Below are 26,145 nucleotides of genomic sequence, written 5' to 3' on the forward strand. Positions count from 1 at the left end.
GGGACAACGCTTTCCAGCCCACTCTAAACCAAACAACAAGACAACGCGGTGCTTCGAAACTGAAATCCATAATAACTTGGCCTTCATGTCTGACAGCCGTCGAGCGTCGTGTTTTTCAAGTCGCACAATATTGAATGGACTCACGAATGAAAGTGAATGCTATGAATGTTTACACGTATTCATCAGATGAAATGGAGCAACTCGATTGTTTCACTACACCCACCCTCGATTGTGGTGGATTATAACTAAATGCTTATCAATATTTTCTTGCAATAACACATCAAGACAATGAAGGACAAGGAAGAACTGGAGGAGACTCTAAAGAAACTGTTAGTAAGATTGAAAAATCTTGAAGAAGGTAAGCAGTTAAGTACGCTGGTCCAAATCATCGAAGACCTTCTTTTCCTGGCCCATACAGATGGATGTGGTAAGATATAGCCCAAGTTATTCAATAGAGTAGGAGCCTGCATCGATATTGAGTTGCAATTAACTGTTTTGTCTCACAGCTGTTATTTTTATCTTTCCAACTCCAGTCATTATTACGGTAAATTAAAAATAAACTCGAAATGTCTATTTATAGTTATATTTTGGAAAAACCCTTGTCTTCTCTTTGCATACCGTTTATCAGCAGCTGAACTGTTTGAAGACAAAGCGGTTCAGGGGCCTCTTATGGTTGTACTGTCCTTTTACAGTAACAGCAGAAGAGTGCAGCAGGTAAACCATATTTCGAACACCTCACAGTTAAACACTAACTTCAGTACTTTCCACCAATAATGTTTAATGATCTCTGCTAACACTGCAGAGTGTAGTGTAAAGATACACTTTCATTCTAACTTTCATTCCAACTAAAGCAGATACACCAATTAAGCAAATTGGTTATTTACACTTTGCCCAAATTATGTCAGTGGTATATCTACCACTGTATTAGTAGGCTACTACATATTTGATCAACTTAACAGAATGCTGTATGTGTTTGTGGTGTTTTAAAGTTACCTTTTCATTTCAGGCAGGATGGTCTTTGCTGTGTCGGCTAATGGAAATATGTCCGAGCACCTTAGACCAGCTGACCAAGCCTCTGGAAGCAGGGAAAGACTGGGAGGTATTGGGTGTGCACCAGTAAGTTGGCTTGGGGTGTATTTGGGCAAACACAGATTCATGTCCATACTGACTGAGCTTGGTAGAAGTTTATCTGTGATTGCTGGGTTAATGGTCACCTTCTGACTGGCAAAAGTGAAACTGTATTAAGTTCCCTGCATTTGAAAATGTAGTTGATCGTCAATTGTGTTGAGGTGTGTGCGTACATACAAGCGCATGTGTGTGCTTGTGTACTTATTTACTTGCACCCATGCGTGTGTTAACCTGTTTTTCAGGCAGATCCTGAAGGTGCTTTCCCAACACAGCAGAGACTGTCGGACGATGATGGTGGGGCTCAGAACACTGGCTCTCCTCCTCCAATCAGGTCACTGAAACATAACATCAGAAGCGCTTCAACCAGCAAGTCGTTTCAAGTTCATATCTACCTTATTATGGTGTTTTAACCCATGACTTGGCATAACTGGGTCATGAAAGACAACAAGTGAACTACATTACCTTTAACAACACTTAGAGAGTAGATCATTGCTACCTCAGTATCTCTGTCACTATCTCTGAGAAGAGAATGCACTTATAGTAAGGAAACAGCGTTATCATGAAATCTAGGTTTTAATTTGTTTAGTAACTGACTGGATATTCACAACCCCAAAGACTAACATAAACTATAAAGCACAACATTTTTGTAACAATTTCTCACAGCTGACACAGCACAGGAATCTGTTGCAATTTCTGCTTTCTTTAAAATTATTTCAGGTTGATGTAAAGACATGACATCATGCCATGTTTGCTAGAGAGTCCTTAGAATGCAGTGGATTTAATTAGGTTACCAGTCACATGGTACAGCAACCTTCTTGTTAATCAATGGAGATACAGTATCAGTTGAGCACAATTATGGGAACGCAGAGGCAAAAATGTGCACACGTAAGAGTTCTCATGGCGTTTTTGCGAGTTACAGAGAAAATCTCTCTGCTTTCCTTACTTTATCGTCTTTCCGTAACCTTCATATGACCCTCTCTTTGTCAGCAGTGCATGAGAGACATTTTGTAAACTGTAATGCAAAGTGAATCAATAAAAGACGCTGCTTCAGTTTTGTTTGGGTAACAATTATATATTGTGTACAGGACAACTAGCCACTCCAGACAACTTCTGTTGAGGCAGCTGTAGTAGTATTGGATTTAGGGTTTGTCTGAATTGTAAGGCTTAATGTAAGCCCTTGTGAGTAAAACGTCTCCTGGTATATAAATGGAAGGTGGGCGAAGCCATGTACTTTGAGGTGAACAGGGTTTGAGTGCTTTTATTTTGGTTTGCGTTTTTGTGCCCATGCAGACATCATCAAGCTGTTGGTTCTAGATGCTGAGGAGGATGTCTTTGACCTGATTGTGGGTGCAATGAAGGCATTTTCCTCCAGCGAAGAAGTTCAACTTCAAGGCTTCCGTGCTCTGCAGCTGTTGTTGGAACAAGGTCAGACTTCTTGTCATGCACATGCTCTGTAGCATAATCCTACATGGATAAACAATGTTGACAGTGACAAACACATTGTTAATGGGGTAGTTCACAATCCCTTACAGGTTTGGGGTGACTTCAGGAGGTAAACAGAAAATCTTTAAGTTTAACTCAAATGTAACTAAACAATTATATTTAGTTTTAGTTTCTTCTTTAATCAAATGCTTTGCTTCATTTCTCTCTCCATAATGAATATTCCTAATTACTAAATGTTTTCGTCTGCCTTAATGTAAATTATGCGTATACTTCAAACCACATCACTACTTATGACTAAATAATGAGATTCCTAATACTAATTACCATACGTCTGCTCAATCACTTGTTCTGTATTTCTATGACCTACTTTTAAAAAAAATCCTGTCTGTCCTGCATTTGTCTGTGTTATCAGTGAGCGATGACCACCTGGTGGAGTTCGTGGAGAACGAGGACCACAGTGTGGTTCTAGCAGCACTCCTGAGTTCCCAGGCCAGTGAAGACCTGCTTCTACAGGCCATGAAGGTTCTGCTCCCTCTGGCAGGACCCGGTAGGCCCAAGTCCTTAGAGACTGCAATGCTAACACTCTAATACATATGCTAGATTCTGCTATTAGGAGTGGTGGTTAGAACAGTGCTCATAGGGTAATTTTATAGATGAGTATTTAGTCAATCTTTTTTGCTTAATAAGAAGAAAGATATTTGCTCATTTTAACAAGAGTTTTACTTCTCAAAAGTCAATTCATACTCTAGCAAACAACGAAAAGAACACTATGTACTATGTTCTCACTGATAGGCAGACTATCATAATTAAAAGAGATGCCATTTGGTTAAAACCAACAGGTGTATGACTGTCAGATCCTTAAGTAAATGTATCTAAACTTACATATAGATATGTGGCAACAACTAACAAAAATGTGAGGGCTTAGATACACTGGAGTTAACAAGCTAACACTACACAGGTGAGGGTCCAAGAGACAGTGCTGATTGGAGGATGCTGTGGTCTTTCATAGTCACTGAACCAAAGCGATGTCGTACAGGAAATAAAACAAGTGATGATGAGATATGTTGTTTAGTTCCAGGAGTAGAAATGTAATTACTACTGGTTGCTAGTCAGATAAGTGCTCTGGGTGCCCCAGACAGTAACTGTTGCTTAGTTACTGAAACAGTGACATAACATGGCATGTTTAAATGCTTGGGAAAAGTTGAGAACTTTATTTGTTAAGAATTATATCATACCACTTTCATCCTGATAAACAATGTTTAGAGTTGTACATTCTTAGCAAAGTCTGTACTGTGAAATCACAGAATGTTACAGAATGTTGGAACATTGGAACAGTGTTCTGATTCTATGACGCATGTATTATGAATGAATTTTCCTTTAATTATGCGTTGTGTTTTAACACCATGGATTTTGTTGTTTACATAATTTTCTTTTGAATTACCCTTACACGCTGCTTTAGATACTGCATACGAGATCTACAATGTGTAAAACCAAAACATATTCTTACTACATTTCTTGGAGGAATACAATAAAATACATCAAAATATGTAAAAAAAAAAAAAAAAAGATAAAATACACATCTAAATTATTTGGACAGTAATTTTTTTTTGTTTTGATTCTCAGATCTGAGATCCCCCAAAAATTAGATTGTAATACTAGATTGTAGCTCAAAATTTAAGTTACATTATTCATGTATTCTTTTTTAGTGTATGCTATTTACAAAATTATATTACGATTTGGCATCAACTTGATATCCACTAAATGGTCTATAAAAACCTATTTATAACCGTGGTTTATTTAGAATCCTGTATGCAATAACATATTACACCCCCCCCCCCCCCCACCCCATTCATTTAGTAATTAAAAAAACACTCGCTCAATAGGCCTTTCTCAGTGCAAATCCGATTAAGATTATATTTGACTATGGGCATGAGGATGGGAAATCCCCCACAGGAAGGTATTTACACATCTGACTGTTTGTGCAGCCAGCAACGTGGAGATCCTCATGTCCGGTGGAGCACGTTGTTACAGTGTTGTGGCGGGAGCCATGGACTCTCACCCGGCGCTGGAGCCTCTGCAGGAAGTTGGTTGCCAATTAATCAGGAAGTTCACCGCAGGTCAGCACAATCACTTTCTTTGTTCGAGCCACAAACACTTACTGGTAAAAGATAAGGACCAGCTTTCAGTAGCCATGCGTTGACATTGAAGCGCATTTCCTTGACCTTGGAGCTGCAGTTGACACAAGCTTGTTTCGGTTTAGTGTGTTACTACAATATCCTGGTGCTGAACGGTGTGCACAGAGTCCTGGTGAGGGCTAGTGTGACCTACCCAGAGAACGCTACCCTGCAGGCCGCTGCCCTCTCCTGTTTGTCCGAACTCAGTGAGTTTACGCACGCACATACGAGACATGCACACACACCATACAAAAAGATGAACACACTCAAATTCTGTCAAATACTGTACTTCCCATATCTCCTCCCACAGCCGGGACGATCATGCAGAGTAAGGTAGTGGTCCAGCAGGGTCTGGATGAGGGAGAGGAGGAGCGGGTAGGAGGGCAGGTGGAGGTGGACGGCATGGACCTGTGCTGGATGAAGGCTTGCTGCACAGCCCTGGAGCTCCACGCAGCAGATTCTACCGTCCAGGTGAGGCCTAGAGATCTGTCTTTACAGTGTTGTAAGTTCTCATCATTTTGAAAGCTACATTGTCAATGTTGATATCCCAATCAACTTTAGTGTTCAGAGGATCTTGAGCATGTGTGACCTTAATCAACATTCATTTCCATTCCAGGAAGCTGCATGTTGGGCCATTCACAACCTGTTACTACATGGGAGTGGACTAGATTATTCCATAGTGGACCAGGAAAATAGGTAAGCCTTATCTAGTTCAAGTTCAAGTCTTTTATTTGTCAGGTACACAGAACAACACAAGGTCAGACTTGGCACTGAAATTCTTAAGACAAGACAACGCAAGCACCTAACATAACATATAAGTACACAGAACATAATTAACATATATGCTGAGCTTAAATAAGTGAAACTTCCTAAATATACAGATAGCAATAAATAATTGACTATACTAAGCCTAATACTAAAACTTCCTAAATTACAGATAACAATAAATAATACACTATACTAACCCTAAATGCACATAAAACCTATTTCAACCCTATAACCTATACTAACCTAAGTGGAGTACAGTACAATAGTGCAAAATTGCAGATCAGTGACTGTGTCAATGACCATACAGGAGCCTGGTGGTGAGGTACAGTGAGGTACAGTAGTGCAAAGTTACTGATAGTGCAACCAGTAGCTGAAAGTGACAGTGTATAAGTGACTAGTGTGCAGTAAATCAATGTCCATATCAGTGTCTAATGGCAAAATCCAGTATTGTGCTATTTTGCGCCATTATCTCAAGATAAAAAAAGAAAATAAATTGCAGCGCAGCATAAAAAGCCTATCTTTTGATATTAATATTGACTTAAGCATTGGGATCCACATTATATTCACATTAGCATGGGTGCTCTATATAATGTATTTATATATTCATAAACTATGGACTGTAGCAATAGCATAGCATCCCTCATAGCTGTCATTGACGAGTTGAGTTGTCATCCTTTAAACCCTTTCACTGTGGCATTGATTCTCCATGAAATTGTCATTGGTGGTATGTAGCATTAGCATCCCCGATAATAAAGCGTAAGTGATAGTATTTGTGTTCTCCTCAGGGCGCCTGTCCACAGACAGGTTATGGCTGCCATGCTGCTCCACTCCTCCTCTGCCAGGGTCTTCCAGGCTGCCGCCTGTGCCTTGGGCACGCTCATCACATTTAACCGTGAGTCAAAAGTACTCTTTGTTCAAGTTCAAGTTTTGTTTGTTGACCAGACCCTTAACAAACCTGTAGCTACACTATAAAATACTATTGTATTTACATTTAGTCATTTAGCAGGCGCGCCTATCCAGAGCGACTAACAGTAAGTACAGGGACATTCCCCCCAGGCACGTAGGGTGAAGTGCCTTGCCCAAGGACACAATGTCATTTTGGCACGGCCGGGAATCGAACCAGTGACCTTCAGATTACTGGCCCGATTCCCAAACCGCTCAGCCACCTGACTCCCTATTTGGTCAAGTTTTGTGTTATGTAGATATATGAAACTCATGGAAAGATGACAAAACAAATAAATATAGCTGCAAGCAGCAATGATGGATTCCTCCTCAAAATTCCAAAGTAAAAAATTGTAAAGTAAAATTGACACGTTAGAGGGTGAGACTTAATGTTGACAAAGGAACAAATGGAATGGAATGAATGGCCAGTGTCCAGAAGGCTGGCATTTTGTCCAGCTACAGTATCAAGTGAATGGCCATTGTCCTGTAGGCTGACATTTTGTCCAGATGCCGTAACAAATAAATTACCATTTTCCAGAAGGCTGACAATTCAGAAGAATTGGAGAAATTGGGTGGAAATACTATAACTTTGAAGATTTGACATTTGGCCTGTGGCCTACCTAAGGTCTAATGTGAGCCATTCTTGGTGTGTGGATTAGTTGTGGCATGTTGTATCAAATGCCAAATCTCAACACCTTTTACCAAGAAGAGCTTAAGTTATTTGGCGGAATATGTTACTAAAATAATAATAAAGAATACTAACAATATAATAGGCTACCTCCTGATGGAGGAATCCTAATGATGGAGTTCTTGATGGTGTATCTTCTTGATTTTTTGTGTCAGCTAAAATGCAGCCTCTGCTGTTGTCCAATGGCCTCCATGTCAATGTGGTGGAGATGATGAAGAGACACTTGAATTCTTCAGAGGTTTCCGCCAGCGGCTGTCAGCTACTGCGACTGCTGTTCAGGGGAAGGTAAGTACAGGCACACTCACACACACACACACATACACACTCTCACTCAAGCCAGGACAATCCTACCTCACCTAGTCACACGCAAGCACTCACACAGAAACGCAATCTCACTTGCGGTGAATCATCAAAACACACTTTTGCTCACTCCAATGACACCTGCTTTTTTTTTTTTTTTTGCGTTAGCAATAGAAGACTTAAGGTATCTGGAAAATACAAGTTTTAACACTGTATCCAAGGCGGTCTAACGACACTTGTATAAAACGAATGGCAAATTCTTTTTTTTACCACCTTAATTTCTGAATAGATATCAGACCTAAAAGAATGTCGGTCAGGCTCTAAGAATCAGACGTCAAAAAGACAGCATTATCCTGTCCTGTGTAAAGCAAACCAACTCCAGCCCCCCACCCTCCATCCTCCCCTGTCTGTAGGACTGCCAGTCTGGATGAGATGAACATGGCCATGAATCAGATCCTGGCGGCCATGAAGGTCCATAACTTCCAGCCTGAGGTCCAGGTGGAGGCCTTGCAAGCCAGCCTGGTCTTCCTCTGCCCAGGTACTTGAACGGCCTTCACATGTTCCTGCTTTTATTAACATGAGCAGTGGTGTGAAGACAGTCCAAGCCTTAAGATTGATGTGATGCCTGTGCTTGTTCAGTGACAAGTTGCCTTCAGTGAATATGAGAATGTGTGTTTATTCTCTGTGTGTGTGTGTGTGTGTGTGTGTGTGTGTGTGTGTGTGTGTGTGTGCGATGTGTGTATACTTGTACGTGTGATCCTGTGTGTGGCTGCTTGTGTGTGTTGCGTGTGTGTGTGTGTTGCATGTGTGTGTGTGTTGTGTGTTGCATGTGTGTGTGTGTGTGTGTTGCGTGTGTGTGTGTGTTGCGTGTGTGTGTGTGTGTGTGGGAGCAGACCGGCGCCTGAGGGAGCATGGTGTCTCGGTGGAAGATCCAGACACCGTGGATGTGTCTCTGAGGGTGCTGAAGAACCAGTGTGTGGTGGAAGGGGCTCACACCATCTACCTGGAGGCACTCAACAGGGTAAAAGACTACATTTCCCTCATCCTTTTGGGTCCTTCCCATCACTTATCTTATGAACGAAACGCTGTTTGTTTCTTAAGAACAAGTGTCAGATATGTGTTTACATATCTGTGTTTTTATCGTAGTTCATCAGCTGCTCAGCTGTCCAGGAGAATGGTCTGAGGGTTTTGTCTGCCCTTGCTGATTGCTCCGGTGCAGTGGACCTGCTCTGCCAGCAGGGGGCCATAGACACGGTGCTGCACACACTACAGATGTTCCCTCAGGAACAAGGTGAAAGCGCTGTCCTTTGAAACAGGATTGGTATATGTTTTTCATTAAAACAGAGTTGTGTTCTTTTTGGTTAGCTTGGTGTAAATCTGCACATGCAGTGGGGCCTATATCATGTGGGGCAGTGGAAAAGAACCATGGTAGTTCTGTAGGTTTAGAACCAGACATCGAATAATAAATACAATCGTTTTTGTTGTTGTCAGTATGACTTACTTCGTTATAGAACAGTCCTCACATATCCCAGTAAAAAGAGGTTATGCGGTCCTAGAATGTGATCGATTGTGCTGTGCCCGTGTCCAGAAATACACTACTGGGGTTTGAATCTACTCTGCTACTTGGTGTCCAAGAAGAAGCTATCCAGAATGATCGTCCCTGTCCTGGCCTCCGTCCTCGTAACCTCCCTCCTGGAGTACAAGGAATACCCCGACATGCTGTTAAAGGTGACAATCCATCCATGTTGAGGTCAAGATTCACCGATACTTCGGTTCAGATCATGTTCAGATCATCAAATTCTAAACTGTGTGCTGTTTTTCTGTGGCCCAAAATTGACCTTGGATTGTTGTGAGCAGTGCAGGGGTTCTGCTGTGAGTGTCAAACTCTTGGTGTGTTTTCGGTTGGCCCACAGGGTTTTCAGGTGGCTCTGCGCATGCTAGAGGCCTGCTCAGGGGCGGCGGGGGACCTGCAGAAGGAGGACTTTGATCGGCAGGTCTTCCAGCAGCTCAGAGACGGCCATTCTGACCTGTACAGCAACCCGGTAGGACTGGTGTGGATGTGTCTAGGCTTGTGTATGTATGAGTTTCACATACAGAAATAATTAATTAGTTCCTTGACGATAGCTAGATACTTTATCGTCCCAGTGGGGGACATTGGCGTGCGGCACAACCACAAGGGATTTTGTCACAACGCCCCAGAGTCGCCAATAGACACACTCCTTCCTCTCTCATCCTAACTTTCTTTCTCACTCCCACACCCATTTATCCGCGACCAAACGTCCTCCGTTCACATGCTCTCCCGCGCTCCCCTGTCCTGCAGCTGCGCAAGGCGGCGTGCCTGGCCCTGTCCAAGATGGCGTCCGAGGCAGACCTGAGGTACAGCATGCTGGAGAAGGCATGCGAGGACGGGGATGAGGTCATGGCTGAGTGTCTCATCCAGCTGGGGGCGGACGTCAACAGGAAGCCCAAGACCGAGTCCCTCATATACCAGGTCAGTACCGCTCACTACTGTCGGCTGTGTGGGGAGGTTATGATTAGATGTTGTGATTGTTGAAGGTTTGTGACAACGTGTTGTTATGGAGAACTTGATAAACTTTGGCTTTGTGTCATATTTACATTTAGTCATTTAGCAGACACTCTTATCCAGAGTGTCTTACAGTAAGTACAGGGACATTCCCCCCGAGGCAAGTAGGGTGAAGTGCCTTGCCCCAGGAAACAACGTCATTTGGCACGGCCAGGAATCGAACCAGCGATCTTCTGTTAACTAGCTCGATTCTCTAACCGCTCAGCCACCTGACTTCGTATGTGTGCACATGTGCATAGACAAGTCATTTACATTTAGTCAAGGGTAATTGTTACATGCATGCAAAGCTTGACTATCCACAAACTAGCCGTGTTAGGAGGATATCATACTCATTATTCATCTCATTATTATTACTATCTCATCACAGTGGCATAGTCACATATGTCGATAAGAATGCAGGTCAGGTTTGTGAGTTTTTCCCCCGTGTGCGTGCCTCAGGTGTGTGAAAAGGGCGGGCCCCTGGCGCTGGTTGAGCTGCTGCTGAGCCGTGGCATCCACGAGCAGCACCTTCGGAGCGCGCTGGCCGCCAGCATGCGGCGCGGAGACGGGCCGGCCATCATCCTCCTGCTGGGCTGCCTGGGGCTGGACCGCCACAACGGAGCCCTCTGTCTGGGCGGCTTCAGGCTCGGACGCCTGGACGCCGCCTGGCTCGGCCCCCTGCTGGTGGACCGGGGGAGAGCACGGAGCCTGCGCGACCACAACAGTGAGTGGCTGGAGGCCCAGGCATGCAGAGAGGGGCTACGGAGTGTTCTAGTGTAAGGAGTTATGCGTATGGTTCCGAGCTGGGCGAAGCACGAGCTGTACACTCGGGAGGGACGCTGTGTGCTTTGGGTTCAGGCTTGTCGTTCAGAAGGTTTTCCTCAATGATTAGCCTCAAGGATGTGCCAGCAATGCAGATTCTTTTTTATATGCAGTTAGTTCAGACTTTGCTTGCTTTTATGGTCCACAGCTAAACTCCCATAGCTTTTTGCTCCCATCGGCAGTATAATTTTTTTGTGTGGAAACAATAATGGTGAGGACTTTACAACTCTCTCACACAGGGAACATGTCACCCAAGTTTTGTAGCTAGTTGACATTTTCCATATTTTTTTCTTACGATTCTTAGATTTATCGCTATCTTGTCCAGGAGGAGGTTTCCATTTCCTGTTCTGTGTTCCCAGGTAAAGGTGCACGTCTGGGCCAGTACGTGTGCTCCTTCCAAAGAATCAAAAGCACCCCTGGTCCTCTTAGGTCACTAGCTGACCCCTGTCTGACCTCTGGCTACATGTCGGACGAGAGCGATGACTCCAGCTTCCTCTCCCTGGAAGACAGCTTGGTGTTCTACGATGGCGTGGAAAGCGATGGTGAGGCCGAGCAGACATGCAGCTAATGTCACAAGTACACAAATGGACGTGCGACGTGTATTTGCTTACTCGTGAGAATGATCAGCTCAGAACACATGAAAACATTTGATTTATTGATGTCGTACAAAAGGTCTGCTCGTTCTATGGTTTGACACTGTTTCTGAGGCAGTTCTATATATATTTTTTTGCTCATATTTTATGTACACAGGAAGTGATTCCCTCTCTCTAGCCCTTAAGTCACCCGACGACTCATCAGAAGAGAGGAGAGCAGGATCTTTCAAGAAGAAACGGAGCCGTCGCAGACATGCCAGTGCAGAGGTACGGAGACAGCTCATCTTCCATTCGACGGTGTCTCTTAAAAAATCTCTTTCTCCTGCTCTCTCAATCTTGTTGTCCCTCTCTGTGTTGTCAGGCTGGCCTGTCTGAGGTTGAGCCTGGGGAGCCTCACAGGAGATATGGCAGGACTGGCTCCAACCATAAAAGTATGTCCCCCCCCCTTTCCAAATATCGAATGTAGTCAGGAAAACCTGATCAGTTTACAGCTGATCCTATACATATACAGTGTACATGCTAAGACTCACCATCAAGAATATAAATACAAATCTACTGTTTCTAGAGATATATTATCTCTATGATCCAGCCTGACTTCAAGTTTTACTGCAGGAGTCTACTCCCCAGTGTTGGGGTCAGGGGATAGTTCCGCCTCCCCGATTGGGGAAAGAGAGAGGATCCGGCTGCTGGACCTATCGGGGAATGAGCTGGAGTCTGTGTCCTGCCTGATGGACAGGGGTTTTGTCCAACAGCAGCTGGAGCACCTGTCTCGCCTGGACCTGAGCCAGAACAGCCTGTCAGAGTTCCCCTCCACGCTGTGTGAGGTAACCCCTCAGTTTGACCAAACCTCGGCAAAAAACAAGTTTGCAAATATTTGTATCTTGGCTTTCACCGACATCGTTTTGGCTACTTTTCTCAACTGTGATCGGAAACCGCATTGGCACACTGATCTAAACGCTAGTCATTAGCTCTCTAAGCTCTCTAAACAAGGACAGGAGTCATGCGAGGTAGCGTTCTAGACCAGTATACATGTAGGTTACTCAAACCACCTCAGGAAGGAGAATGTTTACGCAGCCGCCTCATGGAGATTCCTGTTTTTTTTGTGGTCTGTATCAATTTGACAGAGCTTGATGAGTTTGACCCGTCTGGATCTCCAAGGTAACCAGCTCCAGTCCTTGCCAGTCGAACTTCTCGCCTTGCCCTCACTGAGCACGCTCAACGTGTCCCGCAACTCTGTGGGTCCTCTTCTGACCCTTGACCCCGCACTGACCTGCCCATCCCTACGGCAGCTCAACTTGTCCTTCAACCAAATCACCACCTTCCCTCAACAGCTGGGCAGAACCATGGCGCGACTGGAAGAGCTGTTTCTGGAAGGGTATGCTGGGAAATTGGGTTCACTTTTCAACATGCAATGTAGAACTTATATCTTGAGACATTGCACATCCAAGAACATGTCAGACACTTATGTGTAAAATGTTTCCAAGTAGAGTTTGAGCCAGTTTAGATTAAATACCAATCTTATCTGTAATCGTTTCACATTTTTGTTTATTCAGGAACAGAATGAGTGAGCTAAGTACTCCTCTGTGTCTGCCTGAGATGAAAATTATTGACGTGAGCAAGAACAGCGTGGAGAGCATCTCCTCCAACTTCCTGTCTGGCTGCCCCAAGCTAGAGAGCTTCAACGCCTCCAATAACAAACTCAGTAAGTTGAGGCATGCTCTGAGTCGCAGCCAGTGGAAATGTGTCAGCAGCTGACTCAACACTCAACACTCAGCTGACAGTACTGAAATGATAGTTCTGTGCTTTTTCATTGTTTTTCGCAGCTTCCTTGTCACTCCTCCCCTCAAAAATAGCAACGCTGAAACTATCCAATAACAGTTTCAGCTCCATTCCCAATGATGTGCTCAATCTTCCAAAGTAAGTTTGTGAATTCAAGCTAGATTTCTTCCTCAAATAATAATCTATTTTCAAGTATATGTATACTCATTGGGTTTTGAATTCTCAGCACCCATTCTAAGCACTGGATTTGAATCGCCAGTGCACGATTCTGATTTAAATATCCATCCCTACCCCGAAACTTGTCAACCCTTAGTTTGCGTTCGGTGGACATGAGGACCAACAACATCCAGGTTCTACCTGGCCCGGGTGCGTGGGCTTCGGTAAACCTGCGTGAACTGATTTTCAGTCAGAACCGTATTGAAGCTTTGGACCTCAGTGGACCTGTGCACAAGTGGGCCAGACTGGAGAAACTCCACCTGAGTCACAACAAGCTGACCGAGGTACAGAGACAGACCCCGACAGGGTCCCTTTTGGAAACGTGTGTCGTCTGATCTGTTAAAGGCACCTGTTAAACAGCATGATATGTATGTGCGGCTCCGTCAGTAAGCACAGTAGAACCCTTCCGTTCTCTCAGTAAACAAGTTTGCCCTACTCCATTTAGATCCCCCCTCAGATGGGCCAGCTGGAGGAGCTGACCTCACTGGACGTGAGCCACAACGGGGGCCTGCGCTCCTTCCCTGATGAGATGGGCCGGCTGGGCCGGCTGTGGGACCTCCCCCTGGAGGGCCTGCGCCTCCATCTGGACCTCAAACACATCGGCAACAAGACCAAGGACATCGTCAGGTGAGCCTGAAGAACACCCCTGGGGACGAAATACCCGTCGAGGCCCCATTGTTATCTTTGTAGGCCTGCATTCTCTTGTGGCATCGCATTGGCGTTGATTGTAACTTTCGCTGAAGTCATGAAAAAAAAAAAGCTAAAGTAACGGTTTTAACGGAGAATGCCAGCCTATGAAGATTTGACAGCCCAAGCCTTTTCGATACACGTGAATACACCGGGAACCATCAGTTTCCAATCAACAGTTACACCTAAACCCTGACGACGGTTGATTCATGCGCCTCGCCCCAGGTTCCTGCAGCAGCGCCTGAAGAAGGCCGTGCCGTACCACCGCATGAAACTCATCGTCGTGGGGAATGCCGGGAGCGGCAAGACCACCCTCATCCGGCAGCTCATGAAGCTCAAGCGCTCCCAGCCGCCGTCGCAGCGGACCGCGGCAGGCGTCGACGTCTGCGACTGGACCATCCGGGACCGCGACAGAAGGAACGCGGTCCTCAATGTGTGGGACTTCACCGGTGAGCGCCGGCATCTTCAACGGCCGCGGGAAGGCTCGCGTTCGACCTCGTTCCAATAGTTTCTCGTATCTCTTTTACCGCAGGTGGGGAGGAGTTTAGCGGCTCCCACCCCCACTTCCTGACCCCCAGGGCGCTCTACCTGGTGGTGTATGATGTCAGCAAGGGCGCCGCCCAGGTGGAATCGCTCAAACCCTGGCTGTTCAACATCAAGGTGAGACCCGGTCCAACTGCACCACCGCCGGGAAACGCCACAGCGTCAACATCCGGGGCTGGGGGTCATCGAAAGTGGGGCGTTCAATGACATAACCGTGCATATCCGTGTGTATCCCCGACTCCCCTCCAGGCGGTGGCTCCGCTGTCGCCCGTCATCCTGGTGGGCACCCACGTGGACGAGAGCGTGGAGGCCCAGCTGCAGGCCTGCCTGGAGCGGATCCGAGAGGAGCTGATGCACCACCACGGCTTCCACATGGTCAGGGACCACCACATGGTGTCTGTGCTGGAGGACCTGGACGCCGTGGCCAAGCTGCGCAAGGCCATCGCTCGGGAGGTGACCGGCTTCAAGGTAGCCTTCAGCGCCCGTCCGGGACACACGCACTGACACGGCGTCTCACGCTGGGTCCGCTTAGCAAGGTGCTAAACAAACAAAGCGACAAAGTACGCCAGAAGATCAAGGATCTGAAGTGCATAGTTTTGACCTTTGACATTTCGACAGTTTTGTATTTAGTAGCATGTTGGTCCGAGTCAAGGAACGGTCTATTTGCCTGGCACGGTGAAAAGAAACCACATCTGAGCTACAGGGAGAGTCGTCAGAATCGAGGGAAGGATGAATGCATGCAAACACAGAAGTTGTCCTTGAAGGACAGAGACACTTAGGCGACGGTTCACCTTTCAGCACAACCCTTGGTGACACCCGAATGTTACCGCCACGACAACACTGAAATAGCTTCATTCAAGTCTCTTACTGTCCCAGCCAGAACCCAGCCCAGATAGAGCCTAGCAGAAGGAGGGATTTCCAACGATCTCGATCTCGATAGGTTTCCACATACTTCTTAGTCCCCCACTTGATCTCCCCTCACTTTTGAACCCCCCTCCCCCTCGCCCTCCCCCAGATGCAGGGCCAGCCAGTGATGGGGCAGCTGGTTCCAGAAAGCTACGTGGAGCTGGAGCGGAGAGTGTTGCAGGAGAGGGCCCGGGCCCCTCCGGAGTTCCCCGTCCTCCAGCACCAGGCCCTGCTGCAGCTCATCCAGGACAGCGCCCTGGAGGAGGCGGAGCTACCACACGCCATCCACTTCCTCAGCGAGGCCGGTGTGTGTGTGTGTTTGCGCGCGTGCGTGTGCTTGTTTGTCTCTCCGTGGGCCTCAGGACATAGGACCTTGTGAGGCCTGTGTGTGCGCACCTTGTGTATTCAAGTGAATGATCTCTGCCTTTAAGGTGTCCTCCTGTACTTTGACGATCCTGCCCTCCAGCTGAGAGAACTGTACTTCATCGACCCGCAGTGGCTTTGCGACGTCCTCTCGCAGGTACAAGAGATCGATCCAGCTGCGTTTGGCCACTGTTATTTAGAGAAGAAAGCGTTGTTTGTGTTTTCTTTCCCTTTTCCTTCAGCTTGTTTAGAACACGGTGGCACTGGCTTCAGACTCGCTGTTTCCATCTTGTCCCCCCCACACCCTCTCCCTCTGTCTGTGTCTCTCTCTCTCTCTGGCTCTGTCTCTGTAGAAACTGACCTTGAAGGGCTCAGGGTCCTGGGAGCACCCAAAGGGAGTTGTCCTGCGCTCGCTGGTGGAGAAGCGCTTGTCTGAGAGCAAGTGTTTCCCCATGAACTATCTGACCCAGTACCTCAAACTCCTGGAGAAGTTCCAGATCGCCCTTCCCTTTGGGGTCGACCAGCTTCTAGTACCCAGCAGGTAGGAGGAGTTCCACTGAAACGGATAAATAGATAGATTCAAAGCTGCGTTACAGATCATAAGTCTTTTTCGGTCCGTCCAGAATTTTTTTATTGTGGTTTTGGTCCAGAATTTTTATTTTGGTGCGACTCTACAAAGAATGGATCATGGGGGTCATGTGAGCCAACATGGCCGCCGCCTACCCCTCATAACGCCACGCGTCTCTACTCTCCCTGACACACAGCCTTCCCAAGTCCAGGCCGGTGATAGAGCTGCCCCACTGTGAGAACTCGGAGGTGATTGTGCGCCTGTATGAGATGCCCTACTTCCCCATGGGCTACTGGTCACGCCAGATCAACCGTCTACTGGAGGTCTCCTCTTACTTGCTGCGTGGCAGAGGTAGGCATCCCCGGGTCTCATGTAATGTAGTCTGCAGAGGCTGGCCATGGATAGGGCTGGGTCAGGTGGATGGATGGATGGATGAAAGTCTGACGCTCTTTCAAGGCATACGGATTGACTGGATGGATGGATGGTTGAATAAAAGTGCTGTTCGACCCCCCCTCCAACTTAATCCTGAAATACACTTGGCTAGCCTGTGCTCCTTTATCATGGTAGTAGTTCCTCAGTTTTTTTTCTCCCAAAGAGAGGGCTCTTAAGCCCAACAGGATCTACTGGAGGAGAGGCATCTACCTGAGCTGGTCTCCAGAGGCCTACTGCCTGGTGGAGGCCAGCTCTCTGGAGGGAAGCTCCGCCAGCTTCGTCAAGATCACAGTGCCCTGCTCACGCAAAGGTATTGTACCAAACCCCTGTGGAGCTAATGTACCAGGCGGAAATTGGGATTTTCCAAGTAAAAAAACCCCAACAATTTTCACTATTGCATTGGAGAGAATGAAACAGATTACTTGGTGAGAGTAGGAGTAGTTTTCACATCGATCTATAATGATGTTCATCCGAAATCGTACTGCAAAGGTCTGCCTTACGCCCAGACTCGAACACGAAACTGTAAGAATGTCACAGAATCAAATGTCCACACGGAAATCCAGTATTCAGTCGTTGATTATTCAGCCAAAGACGACAGAGATCGCAATCGCAGTGAGTCCGCAAAGACGGCCACTTATCCCAGTGCGGATGTGAAACGGCGTGCTCCGTTGCTCCAGGTCACGTGCTGCTGGGCCAGGTGACGGACCACATGGACTCCCTGCTGGAGGAGTGGTTCCCCGGCCTGCTGGCCACGGACATGCACGGCAGTGGGGAGACCCTGCTGAAGAAGTGGGCCCTGTACAGCTACGAGGACGGCCAGGAATGGAGCAAGATGCTGCTGGAGGATCTGTTCAACCACATGGACAACGGTCAATTTTTATTACATTTCATTTCATTTAGTAGTCTCTTTGATCCAAAATAACACACGTGTACTAAGTACAACCGATAATCATTTAAAAAAATGAATTAATCTGATTTATAAAGTCAAATTGAAGTATATTATGCAACTAAATAGTGTATTTCTATTTTGTTGTTGTTGTTGAATTCCTGTACTACTCGTTTTCTGTTAGACTGTCTGCTGGTGAACCCAGATGACCCTCACTGCGTGCTGCCCATCTCTCAGATCGCCCCAGACCTCATCCTGAGTGACCAGCCGGCAGAAACCATGCTCCACAATGAGGAGCTTGACTTCTCCAAGGAGAACCCACTGGGTCAGTGATTGTAGTGTGTAATATATTTTTTTTTTGTACAGTGTAAACTTTACAGCTTAAAAAATATCTGATCTATTACTTATTCAACATACAGTATCCCCTAAAGAATTTGAGTTTAGTTTAAGCAGAGCTGAATTGCTGAAGTTTGTCTGTAGGGGATGGCGGTTTTGGGACTGTCTACCGGGGAGTCTACAAAAACGAAGAAGTAGCGGTGAAGGTTTTCAACAAGCATGCGTCTAAGATCTACATCCACCGCTTGCTACGACAGGTAAGTTAAATTCCCATATCCAAGTTTGACTCACACCAAAAGTTGTGGCTCCCTCTCAACAGCATCCTGTCACGGCAACATTTTCTTATAGATAAATCAATTGCAGTAGAACACAGATTTATGGGTTTGTGCATTCTACCATAACGTTTTTCTTATTGAGAGGTGAGGTTTGATGACCATGACAAGCCCCCCTGTTCTGACTCTTGAACTTCACTGAGCACATGTGATTGGTCTCCCTCCCCTCTGTCCTCTCCCGTCCCGACCTCTAGGAGTTGGCAGTGCTAGGCCGCCTCCACCACCCCAGCCTTGTGGCCCTTCTGGCAGCCGGCTCGGCCCCCCAAGCCCTGGTGATGGAGCTGGCCCCTCGCGGCTCCCTGGACTCCCTGTTCGAGCACGAGAACGGCAGTCTCAACCGCAAGTTACAGCACCGCATCGCCCTGCAAGTGGCTGACGGACTACGGTAACTCTGTTTTTGACAGTCCTCTCGGTTTTAAATGAATACGTAGCGTATGGATAAATAAAACGCAAAATTCCGATTCATAAAATAAAAAATAAGATCAAGTTGGATTCTAAATAAAGAGAGAAAAGGCCTACGACAAAAGCAGACACGCAATAGTTGTCCTCCGTGTTTTGTCCACACTTCTCGACTCCTAACGCTACCTGGCGCCCGACTAGATACCTGCACTCCTCTATGATCATCTACCGCGACCTGAAGCCCCACAACATCCTGCTCTTCAACCTCAAGACGGACTCTGAGATAATCGCCAAGATCACAGACTACGGCATCGCCCAGTACTGCTGCAGCATGGGGGTGCGCACCTCCGAAGGAACCCCAGGTGAGCCTCTCTCAGAGATTCCAAGAGAGACCAAAGTGGAGCCAGTGGAAAAACTCCAACCAACAACTCTTTCAATGAATTAATCAACAATCAGTCAGTTTATCAATCAGTTCATGTATCAGTGCGGTCCCGCTATTAACTTGTTATCGCAAAAGCGAAGAACAGCAACTCATTGGACTGTGTTTGAACTCTTGACCATACTCTGACGACAGAACATGTTGTCGTCTAATCACCAGAACCTCACCGTTTGGTCAAGGTTTGTTTGGTTTTCCTATCCAGGTTTCAGGGCTCCAGAGGTCGCCCGGGGCAATGTGATCTACAATCAGCAGGCGGACATCTTCTCCTTCGGCCTGCTTATCTACGACCTGCTGACGTGCGGCGAACGCATCTCGGACGGCATGAAGTTCCCCAGCGAGTTTGACGAGATTGCCGTGCGGGGGAAGTTACCAGGTTAGCCTGCTGGTGTGCCTCCAATAGAAACCTCTGCTTTATGTTGGTGGATGTAGTATTAGATACAGCGCAAACCAATCCCTTTCAGGAGTTGCCTTTCACCAATTCCACGACTGTACATTTCTCACTATCAATGGCATGTAGTTCCATTACTGTCACTAGATGTCACTGATTCTCGCTAACCGTTTTGGCCTGCCCTAGATAGTTGAAAGAGGATAGTTGGGTCTAATCAAACTAAGAGGTGGTGATGGAGTACGCACAAGGCTGTTCATAGACATCCTGTCTCCTGTAGACCCTGTGACACACTACGGCTGCTGTCCGTGGCCCGGCTTCCAGACCCTGATGAATGACTGCATGAAAGAGAGTCCCCAAAACAGACCTACCTCTGCACAGGTAAAGGGGGCTCGACCACCTTGTCGGACATTATTCTCCTAGTGCTACTGACTGCAAGGGAAATAGTCCATGAAAAGGTTAGGTGTTTGAACGTTGTTGACTCATGTGTGCGCGCACATGTGTCTGTGTGTGTCTGTGTGTTGACCAGGTGTTTGACAGGCTGAACTCGGGGGAGATGCTGTGTTTGATGAGGGAGCTGGTGGTGAGCCAGGCGCCCAATGCGGAGTGTTTCACCGTGGGGGCGCCCAGCGGTGGAGACCAGGTCAAGGTCTGGGTGGCTGGGGGCAGCAGCACCCAGAGAATAGGCTGCATCTCCGAGGTGGACCTGGACACCCACTCTGTCACTGACCAGGTGATAGGTGATACATTATACATTCTACTTCAGTGACATTTAATCAGAATAAAGTACAGTAGAGTAGAACAGAATCAATTCAGATTTTGTTGTTCAATACATCCTGACAAATGCACCTGTGTCCTAACCTCTGACTTTACCTCTGTGCCAAATAAGAATGGGAGGGTTTTCATGACTTCAGTCTACTTACTTATCTTGAAGTATTATGCAGGAATATATCATTGATGTGTTCAATACCACCAAATATGTGGCACAAAGTATGATCCCGGGAAACTTGTGCTATAACATTTTACTTGTTACTCTATGGTTGTTGAAATTTGGGACATGGGAATACAAATATAGATGTACTTTTCAAGGTATGAACCATACAAATGATTTGACTCTTAGGCAATTTTAGTTATTTTGTCTCTCTAGTCCAGCAGTGTTTTCGTAACTAAACAAGGTCAAAGTGCCAACTGTTAGCTTCTGTACACCCTGAGCCGCATAACACACAACTTATACATATTATGGAAGCAAAAGTAAATGGACAGTTTGTTTGTTTTTCATTGTTGGCTCCGTCGTTTATATCACCAGCTTCAGATCGACACCAGTCCTGTCCTATGCCTGGTGGCGCTCCAAGTCCCCGGCAAGGCCTGCGATTGGCTGGTGGCGGGCACCCAGGCTGGAACCCTGGTGGTCATCAACACCCAGGACATATCGTCATGCCACCACCTACAGAGTGTCACAGATGCTGTGACCTCGCTGTTTTTCCACTCTCATCCTCAGCTAAAGTGAGAAAAAGAGACAGGCAGAGGACATGGGCAACGTGCGACAAGCGCTCATTAACATTTTAACATTGCTTAAATTGTATTGAACAATGGAATGTTGCTGTTTTTTTCTTTCTAGCAAGAATTACTTGCTGGTCGGGACCGCAGATGGAGTTCTGACGATTTATGAAGAGTCTGCTCTCCAGGTACTCTACACTTTCTACTGTTGTAAACCAAATGTGGCAGGACATAGATGAGAGTGTGCTGTTACAGCAACTTGACATCAAGATCATGAAAGTCGTGCACGACACACAAACATTTGACCCATCTACCTCTCCTTTCACTCAGTGTTGTCTTTTAAAGCTCAGGTGCTTCTCTTTTCCCCCCTGCCCCTCACAGCAGGAGAACGGGAGTCCGATCAAAAGCGTCAACATCGGGAATGTCGACACCCCCCTCGTGTGCCTGGGTCAGTCGGCTCACTCCCTGGACAGGGGCACGGTGTGGGCAGGCTGTGGGACCAGAGTCCTGTCCCTCTCTGTAGACTACGACATCTGGAGGACCATCAACACGAAGCCTAACTTCACCCACCAGTCAGTGCATACTATACTTCCCAGCATAGAACATATCTGTAAGAGTGTGTGTCCGATAACCTGTCTGTGCTTATTATGTCACTAGGAAATCATGCAGTGCCCCCTGACTAAGTTGATGATCTACGTATACGAACAGCACACAACAAACTGCGTAAAGAGTTCTGTGTGTGTGTGTGTGTCATCCAGTTTGCAGAGGACAGCGAGCAGCGAGGCGTGTGTGTCACGTGTGGTTGTGGAGAAGCACGTGTACTTGAGCAAAGCCGGGGGCCAGACCGTGGAGGTTTGGGACAAGAAGAGTGAGAGGATGGTGGACTGCATCGACTGTTTCCAGCTAATTGGGTACACAAACACACAGGGACCACTTACACACTCATGTTTACAGATAACTTTGATGATCATCTCATAGAACACCATTGTCACTCATGCTGTAACGGTGCAATTTCCCCTTGGGGGATCCATGAAGATCGGTCTATCCTTTTTTCTTAATATCCTCCACTGACAACCAGCCTCCTGAGTTCTCCATGCTAGTGCTAATCCTCTATACCCTCCCTGTACAGACATGTCTTCATGCTAATGCTAATCCTCCATACCCTCCCTGTACAGACACGGCTCCAGTCGGAGGCCCACGCAGGGCTACCCTGAGATGTCTCCCTGGGCTTGTGTCAAAGCTATCATGGTGCAGCCTGGGGCCAGCCTGTGGATTGCCACCAGGGGGGGTTACCTGCTCCTGTTGGAACTTTCTAACCACCAGGCGCTACAAGTCATGAGCCCACACTGCCAGTCTGTCCGCGGCATGGCCTGTGCGCTCATAGGTTGGTGGTGTGGATGACTTCCTGTCTGTCTGTGTGCCGGGATGACTGTGTGTCAAATCTTGTCCTTTCACATGTCTGAGGATCAAAAGGATAGCCTGTGGTCGTGTAGATGTACAGTGTATTGCTATTTCCTGTCTGCCACTTCCCGTCTGCTCGTCTGGAGGCATGTTTACTTGGTTGCTTGGTGTCACACTTGGTGTTGCTGGCTGTCGTCCTCCCTGCCGTAAGTTTTGTATCCGTGGTTTCATAATCTGAGGTGTGGTTTCTTTGCTGGTGTGGCTGGTAAATATGTTCTGTTCCTTGACGCTGTTCGTTCAATAAATACTATTTGTATGTTGCTTTGGATGAAAGCTTCAGGTAAACTATGAGAAACAGATCCAAGTTTTGCGTCATGTCACTTTCGAAACCTTCAAAGCACGCTCTCTTCACCCGCAGAGACACTGAACCGTGACGATGTGGTCCTGGTTTTGGGGCGAAGGTTTTCCCAGGGTAGGAGTCAGAGGGGTAAGAAATATGCGTCCCTCAGTATCTTGACGCCAAAGAAAACTGAACGCCAATTTATCTGTGCACGCGCCTGTGTGTGTGTCCTGTGTGAACGCAGAAGGAGACGAGTCGGTGCTGATGGTCTGGAACGGTGCCCTACCACGGGAGGTGAAGGATCTGAAGAAACACTGTGAGAAGAGGGAGGAGATCGCAGCCAAGATGAGAGAGCAGCTCCACGACTGACTCAAAAACGCACAACTACGTATGATGTACGGAACCACACCTGGAGGGTATGCTTGCTCTGTCACCTAAGAATGATACTCCAACCATACAACATAATGGACTGCGTCGTCGTCGTCGTCGTCGTTTACTTACAAACAGGACAGCCTAGAGTAGAACACAGCTTTGTCTACATTGGCAGTTGCCTAGAAATCTTTCAAAGCTGGCACTACTAGATACTAAGACCTGGCCTTTTATGACCTCAAATGACCCCCATACATCATTGGATCCCTCCACCAGTGATAAAACAAGAGTAAATGTTTCCTAAAGATTTTTTTTTTACATTCTTTACCTTTTCTGTAGAATGTACATTAAAAAGGGACAGAAATTCAGTTGGAACATTCTGCTTTGTGCCTTGAAGGGGAAAGATTACCTCGTTTTCTGACAGCCATACTTTTCAATGTTACCATCAACCTACCAATGTAATCTAACAATTAAATGTTAAATAACGGTCAAGGACGTTATTTAACACCGTTATAAACCGCTGTGATAGAAGCTGTTATTTGCTTTCTGCTAGACCAGAAGGGTAGAACACTCCACCATATGCTGTTACCTCACTCAGTGGAACTGCTTAAGACTGCTTTCAGTTTAAAAGGGATACAAATAGCATTATTTGTATTATAATGATGGTTAATTATAACTTGTGTTGTCATAATGGATCTGGTTAATGTTCTCAGGAAAATCTCCTGTTCCCAACTTTGTGTTAACATGTGAAATACCACTACTATAAAAAAAAACTGGACACTTAGCCAAATGAAGAGAACTATCACTCCTCTAAAGGCCATATTTGACTATTTATTGTAATGTGTGTTTGTTTACCAGCAAGCCAAGGCACTTCTAACCAGTGTCTTCCCCCTTACCTAAGATGTCAATGAGACACATGGTCCCATGTAAAACTTGAATGTTTTCATTATGTCAAAAAATACATCTCAATAAATTATATTTTATGTATTGTAAGCTGGTCTATGATTATGTTTTTTGTAAAACAAGTTCATGGCAACATAGTTCATGTAAACATAAAATGAGAATATTAGGGTAAATGTACACTTTGTCTTTGCATTTTGATTTTTTTTTTGCCAATGACTGACGGAAAACAGCTTATTTTAGTATTTGTTCAAATCAAGTTCTACCACCTCTATATATTGCACGATGCTGAGATGAAAGCATGACCTGTTGTATTTCACGAGGTGATGTTTTTTCCAAACTAGCTAGTTCGTAGGTAAAGTGTCATTCAACTAGCTAGCTGGTGCTAATTTACTAGGCTATGTTATTTAGTCTATGTTGTCGGATTATAACAACTACATAATAATCAGATGCATGTAGTCAGTATAACTTGATTGTTATGCATCGTTTTGTGTTCTATAGCTGGCGTCCATCTGGTAATTTATTTTGTGAACATGATTTGGGCTGCGTTACCAACTCAGTAGGAATGTACCCATACCGTACTGTGCTAGATGCAATGGTACAGTTCTCTAAATGTACAAAAGACACAGTACTTCTGTATTCATAAGCAATTACATTTATTTGACATTATAACGAACCGCTTTTCCAGAGAGAATCGAAAAACCAGTCCACCCATTTGAGCCAATATAGACGAGACTGGAAAATTATTCCCTGACCCCTCGCAATAAGGCGATCAAGCAAGCTCCTGGAAAACTTATAGGTTCTTGAGTGCCCGCTTAGCGGCCAAGGTAGAATGTTTGCTTGTTGCTAAAGAATAATGAGTGCATATACTGTACAATAACTGGATGTCTTGAAGTCTGTCTGAAAAGGAAAGAATAATTAGTGCATGATGGTACAATGGCTGGATATCTTGAAGTCTGTGAAACAGAAAGAATAATTAGTATACAATGATGCAACAACTGTCTATTGCATCTGAAACAGGAAGAAGTGTGTGTGTGTGTGTCTGTGTAGGGGGGTGGACACACAACAACAATAGACATCTTGAACTAGTCTAAACAACAAACCAAAAATTATGTGCTTTTTTGTGTTCTTGCAAAGGCCAAGGAAGAAAATGATGCAGCCGAAAACTTGCTGTATGAACCACTGGCTTTTAAATCCCGCTCAGCGGCCAAGGTAGATGGTGACACTGTGCTCAATAATGTTTGAGAGTATGGTACTCCTCTAAACATGGGGCAGCACACCAGGGAACGCTGCACGGACGTGGGGCGGACATGCAGACCTTGCACAGCCTCCTGGTCCTGCTGCCCTGAGTTTCAGTCTGAGGAACCTCAGAAAGGAAGTTCCTGCCTGTCAGACGGAGCAGATTGTCTAAGGCAGGACGGCCACCAGCTGATGATCGCCAAGCTGTGTGGTGCACTCCAGATCCTGGATCAGGTTCATCCTGTTTTCCTGGTAAGGTATGGTCTTCCCTGCATGAAAGAGAAAGAGAGAAAAAAGATGGTTGAACAATACTTTGTCAAGAAGAAAAAGATCTTCTTATACCACTTACATTTAGTCATTTAGCAGACGCTCTTATCCAGAGCGACTTACAGTAAGTATAGGGACATTCCCCCTGAAGTAAGTAGGGTGAAGTGCCTTGCCCAAGGACACAACGTCATTTGACTGTTCTCCTTGAACTCAAAATCTCCCCTTCTCATTTTACAGGTGAAAGGTGTTATCCCCTTCCTGTTGGACCACACAGTCCCACAGGCACCTGTCCCAAGAGACAGAAGATGCTGAGAGGGTCGGACTGCTGTACCAGTTGTCCACATACAGTACATAGCCTTTCCTCAGGTGTGGAGCAAGCAAGGTCATGGCAAAAGACCCAGAAATCTCAAGCTCATCATGATGCTGGATGTCTGTTGTGG

At 46.1% G+C, this 26,145-nt stretch overlaps 1 protein-coding gene across 1 annotated transcript; it reads left to right on the top strand.

Annotated features, from left to right (window-relative positions):
• The first annotated feature begins 2 nt into the window (after nt 1–2).
• lrrk2 (leucine-rich repeat kinase 2) lies at nt 3–24,292 on the top strand. Its single transcript, XM_084671959.1, has 51 exons — nt 3–427; nt 629–714; nt 1,007–1,116; nt 1,371–1,459; nt 2,419–2,553; nt 2,984–3,118; nt 4,557–4,688; nt 4,832–4,951; nt 5,056–5,216; nt 5,362–5,441; nt 6,299–6,405; nt 7,299–7,428; nt 7,857–7,981; nt 8,337–8,464; nt 8,590–8,734; nt 9,032–9,171; nt 9,357–9,485; nt 9,764–9,934; nt 10,466–10,730; nt 11,188–11,370; nt 11,579–11,688; nt 11,783–11,852; nt 12,034–12,245; nt 12,546–12,796; nt 12,975–13,123; nt 13,245–13,338; nt 13,514–13,700; nt 13,862–14,043; nt 14,329–14,552; nt 14,636–14,763; nt 14,896–15,114; nt 15,662–15,857; nt 15,984–16,072; nt 16,269–16,456; nt 16,680–16,834; nt 17,079–17,225; nt 17,593–17,784; nt 17,986–18,126; nt 18,282–18,394; nt 18,664–18,854; nt 19,070–19,230; nt 19,510–19,680; nt 19,973–20,073; nt 20,222–20,425; nt 20,999–21,195; nt 21,311–21,377; nt 21,571–21,761; nt 21,948–22,100; nt 22,365–22,573; nt 23,009–23,077; nt 23,175–24,292. Exons 1-51 carry the CDS (start codon nt 289–291, stop codon nt 23,297–23,299), a joined length of 7,596 nt encoding a protein of 2,531 aa, XP_084528085.1. The 5' UTR covers nt 3–288; the 3' UTR covers nt 23,300–24,292.
• Nucleotides 24,293–26,145: the final 1,853 nt, after the last annotated feature.

Source organism: Hypomesus nipponensis, chromosome 14, assembly GCF_054491055.1.
Source record: "Hypomesus nipponensis isolate SF chromosome 14, ASM5449105v1, whole genome shotgun sequence".
In the NCBI taxonomy this organism is placed as follows: domain Eukaryota; kingdom Metazoa; phylum Chordata; class Actinopteri; order Osmeriformes; family Osmeridae; genus Hypomesus; species Hypomesus nipponensis.

Coding starts and splice junctions, on each gene's coding strand:
- lrrk2 (XM_084671959.1), top strand. CDS start 289: ATGAAGGACAAGGAAGAACTGGAGGAGACTCTAAAGAAACTGTTAGTA. Junction 12,797..12,974: donor GAAGAGCTGTTTCTGGAAGG/GTATGCTGGGAA, acceptor TTGTTTATTCAG/GAACAGAATGAGTGAGCTAA. Junction 13,339..13,513: donor GATGTGCTCAATCTTCCAAA/GTAAGTTTGTGA, acceptor GTCAACCCTTAG/TTTGCGTTCGGTGGACATGA.